This window comes from Plectropomus leopardus, chromosome 2 (genome assembly GCF_008729295.1).
Source record: "Plectropomus leopardus isolate mb chromosome 2, YSFRI_Pleo_2.0, whole genome shotgun sequence".
In the NCBI taxonomy this organism is placed as follows: Eukaryota; Metazoa; Chordata; class Actinopteri; order Perciformes; family Serranidae; genus Plectropomus; species Plectropomus leopardus.
The window spans coordinates 187,501-192,163 of NC_056464.1; the positions used below are offsets into that span (position 1 = coordinate 187,501).

General features: G+C 41.5%; 1 protein-coding gene across 1 annotated transcript in view; it reads left to right on the forward strand.

Moving 5' to 3' along the window:
* The window catches only part of LOC121950002 (dihydropyridine-sensitive L-type skeletal muscle calcium channel subunit alpha-1-like), a 61,008-nt gene extending 59,383 nt beyond the window's left edge, over positions 1–1,625 (forward strand). Inside the window, exons 9-11 of the mRNA XM_042495901.1 lie at positions 39–185; positions 302–497; positions 1,403–1,625. Of these exons, the coding sequence (XP_042351835.1) occupies positions 39–185; positions 302–497; positions 1,403–1,426 (367 nt within the window). The 3' untranslated portion in view covers positions 1,427–1,625. The remainder of the gene's footprint in view (positions 1–38; positions 186–301; positions 498–1,402) is intronic.
* Positions 1,626–4,663: the final 3,038 nt, after the last annotated feature.

Sequence of the window (4,663 nt, forward strand, 5' to 3'; positions counted from 1 at the left end):
TTTTGCTGCGTCTCACCTGTCCCGTTTCCTCCGTTTAGAAGGTCCGTGGTGCTGCTGGACATGGCTCACACTAAGAAGGCTCTGGTGGTTCCAGCTTTCGAGACGCTTCGGTATCGTCTATCCTTCCCCAAATCCAAAGCTGAGCTGCTCTCCATGCTGGACATGGGGACTCTCTACACCTTCAGGTACCCAGACACGATCAAACACATCAGTGAATGAGGATGAGGGAAAAACAAGGTGCCAGCAAGTGATGTCATTATTTGATCCCTTTCACTGAGTCCCTCTCTTTCTGCCTCTCCAGGTATCATGTGTGGCCTAAAGGTCACGCTCCTACCAACTATGCCAAATGGCGAACTGCCACCACACCTTATAAGGTGGAATGGGAGCCAGACTTTGAGCCGTACGTTGTGGTGAGACGGGACTGTCCAGAGTACGACCAGCGCTTTGTAGGCTTTGGCTGGAACAAGGTGTCGCATATCCTGGAGTTAGATGCACAGGTATGTGTCATGGCTGCTTGGGGGGGCTGATTTTGACAGTCCAAATGTAAAAGATTGGTGTGAAATGTGTTACTGCTCAACAGTTAACATTAACCTCTCCTCTCCTGGTAACTTAAAGGCATTGTTCAGGTTTTTTTAAAGTGGAGTGTTATGGTGTACTTATCAGAAGTCAATGAATTATATACAGTAGATGTCAGTTGTAATGCCCCCAGCTTGGAGAAGCAGGCTGGAGCATCACCACTGTATCTGAGCAATGTACTGCTGTGAACATGGACAGCAGACCCCTAAAATCAGTTGAAGTGTACACTATATTTAGTATATTTTCACCACTTTACCTTCCAGTCAGCAAATTCCAATAGAGAACTGAAGCTTTATGCTCTTTTCAAAGCCACCAGACTCCTTTCAGAAAAACATTAATTTTACCTTGCTGAACACAAGAGTTGCTGGTCTATCGCTACCTTGATCAGTTTGTTCACATAATCATATGACGTTAGATTATTAAAGAGATAGTTCACCCAAAATTGAAAATTTAGTCATTATCTACTCACCCTCATGCCAATGGAAAGTCGAGTTCATGGGGTAAAGGCGTTGCATTCATCTCCCAAACAACTGAAGCAAAACCAGGATCCAAACATTAAAAAATACATAATAAAACCACAAAATGTCTCCATACTGCTTGTCCAAAGTTTTTTTATTATTATTTTTGTTATACAGTTACTGAAGACACCTGTCACAACAACACAACAAAAAGAAGCAACAGAGCAGAGTTGGTTGTATTACATGAGATGCTTGAAATGAGTCTTTGCTGTTTTGGGGTTGCATGCAGTCTGTGTCGGTCTACCTGAGGATGGCCCAACTCGTAGCTGTATGTGGTGTGTTGCTACATATTTTGGTCTTTCTTTCAGTCTCTCCTGAAGAGCAGCAAATAGGTCAGAGAGCTCCTGGGTTCCAAAGGATGGTGGCCTCAAAATCCGCAGCTTCTGCGTCAGCTGTGCTGTTGCCCTCATCTGATATCATGTCTATTGTGATTCCTCTCCAAACATCCATTTCTTCTTAGGCCCAGACAGCTGTCCTGTCCAGCTGTATAATTAGAACTGCTCTGTGGTGTTAACACACAGATATTATGGCCGATAGACATTTTTGGTCCCATTTAGCACAGTGCATTCAGCTTTTTTCTTTAAATCTTACCCTTACAATGGGTCATATCGCCTGTTATTTCCCTCAGTTTTGGAGACGTTGCACAGTTTCCTTTAAAATACAAAATCAAAGTCACTTTGGTGAATAAATATATCCCGGCTTAAGCAGCAGGCATAGTTACAGAAGCGGATTAGGTCCATTTATGATGGAGAAAAAATTTTGGGCAAATCGAGATTAAAGTTGAAATGATGAGAATGAAGTTGAAATTTCGAGAATAAAGTCGAAATGTTGAGAATAAAGTCCTAATATAATTTTGAGATTAAAGTCGAAATTTTGAGAATAAAGTTGAAAGGAGAGCGGAGAGCCGCGCCGACCCCTGTGTACTTGCCCGGGGAGGGCTGCTTGTGGCCGGTGTACTACTACAGAGGCTCCCCGGGATGAATTTCCAACGTTTTCCCCTCCTTCTCATAACCACCTCTGTGGTGGCTGGGGACCCCCGCTTCGATCCCGGCCCACCCTGGGGGTCTCATCTCACCCCTAGAGCCAGCTGTGGCTACCTTAAGAGAGTCAAAGTTACTCCTTCACTTTACCCGCAACTGCACTGAGGGACCCATGTGTACCCCCCAAGCCGGGCCAGGTCACCCCAGGCCAGCTTGGGGGGTACACAGGGCAGGCCCCCCGCCTCGATCCCACCACGCTTTTGGGGTCTCACCTCCCACAACTCTGTGGTGGCTGGTGGTGGTGAGGAGGATGGGAAAACATTGGAAATTCATCCCGGGAGTAGCACCCCAGCCACGAGCAGCCCTCCCCGGGCAAGTACATAGAGGTCAGCACAGTTGTCTGCTCTCCTTTTGACTTTATTCTCGAAAATTCGACTTTAATCTCAAAATTATATTACGACTTTATTCTCAGCATTTCGACTTTTTTTCTTGAAATTTCGAATTTAATCTCGTCATTTTTGACTTTAATCTCGAAATTGGATTTCGACTTTATTCTCAAAATTTTGACTTTTTTTCTCGAAATTCCAACTTTATTCTCGAAATTTCAACTTTATTGTCGTCATTTCAACTTTAATCTCGATTTGCCCCCAAATTTTTTCTCCATCATAAAAATGGCCCTAATCCGCTTCTGTAACTATGCCTGCTGCTCAAGCCGGGATATATTTGCTCACCAAAGTGACTTTGATGTTGTATTTTAAAGGAAACTGTGCAACATCTCCAAAACTGAGGGAAGGGACAGGCGATATGACCCAATGAAGGGTAAGATTTAAAGAAAAAAGCTGAATGCACTGTGCTGAATGGGATCAAAAATGTCTATCGGCCATAATATCTGTGTGTTAAAACCATAGAGCAGTTCGAATTATACTTCTTGTGTTTTCAGCTGCTGGAAGCGAGGACAGCTGATGATGACCAGCTTATGTTCGAGTCTCGCAGAATGCCAACAGTTGTCATAACTGTGATAATATAAATATTACTTCATCCATTGAGTTTTGACTGAAGTCTCTTTGTGCTGCGCCTCTCCATCACAGCTGAGAGGAACACGAAACCTGTTTGAATAAATACAAAGAACAAAAGTTATCCTGAGAGAGAACATGAAGTTCTGATCTGAACAGCCTCTTCAGGTCTGTGTAAAAAAATGAACCTGAAAAAGTTGATAAGAAGTGCAACAGTGAATTAAATGTTTCTTTAACCTTTCAGTTGTGTGGGAGTGATTGAATTATTTATGATTGCGTGTGAAGGCTTTAGTATTTGTGACTGAGACAAGAAAAGATTACTTGTGTTTCATTTTTAGATGTTTAAGCAATGTCACACTCAAGGTCGATAATCACAGCAATGATGATATACAGTACAACAGCATGACCTTGAGTGTGATTTTGCTTTTATACAACAGTTTTAAAAGTGCCATTTATTAGTTGACAGTAATAAGCAACAACAGATAATGATTGTTTATTATTATTATTATTTTATTTTATTTTTTTATTATTTTTGGCTCCCCCAATACAGTTGTTTCTTAAGTAGCAATGATGTGTAGACGATGAAGAACCGCCGCTGACACCGACTTGGTTGCATAAGAATTAATTTATTACAACAAAGTTCAGCATCCACCAGGCACCATGGTCTGCCTGGGAGAAGATTCAGGACCAATGTGAATCTCTCTCTTACAACTCATGCATGTCTCTTAATATAGGTACAAGCATCTACACATTCATCAGTAAACATTCCTCACCTATTGTGATCAATCACAAAAAAAACCCCCAAGGGGCCACAGTCCATGTCATTTAAGCCTAGTATCAATATTCTACTCATCTGACTCCGAGACGTAATCATCCCTAACCTCTGACCTCAAGATAAGACCCATCATCCCTAGACCTCTGACCTCAAAATTGATAAGAAGTACCCATATCTGAACCACTTTGTTTTCCGTTCCTCATGGATTGATTAGGCTGAGATGGGCTATGGCTGGGCGTGAATATTAATGGGACTAGCTTTAAGGCCAGGAAATAACAACCATATTCTAACAACTTGTTATGACAATCAGGGCTTTTTCCAGAAGACACACATCAAACAGTCCATCTACATGGATATCTGGACATGACAGGACTTGTGTCGTTTTGGCGGAAGATTTTAAAGAAACATTTAAATCATTTCTGCGAGGCCAGTCGAACTGGAGAAAGATTAAAGCCTTATTACTTTCCATGATTTTCTTTTTTTTTTCTTTTTTCAAAGAAAATCCAAACCAACGAATAACAAGTATTTACAATGTTTTGATTATACATAAGAATCAGTTTATTTTTTTCTTTCTAAATTTTCTGACCTCTGTCCTGGGCGAATAATTTGGAATTTACGTGAGCTTCAGGGATGTGCTTTGTGTGTGTGTGTGTGTATGATCCAGCTGCATCATATGGCTCGTTTTCAACACGCTTACTGATTGTAATCAATGTCATTCTTGCTTTTGTCTTGATCATATATTTGCTTGCATGTAGCGAGTTGCACTACACATTTTCACATTTTACTTTTATCATTCATCCC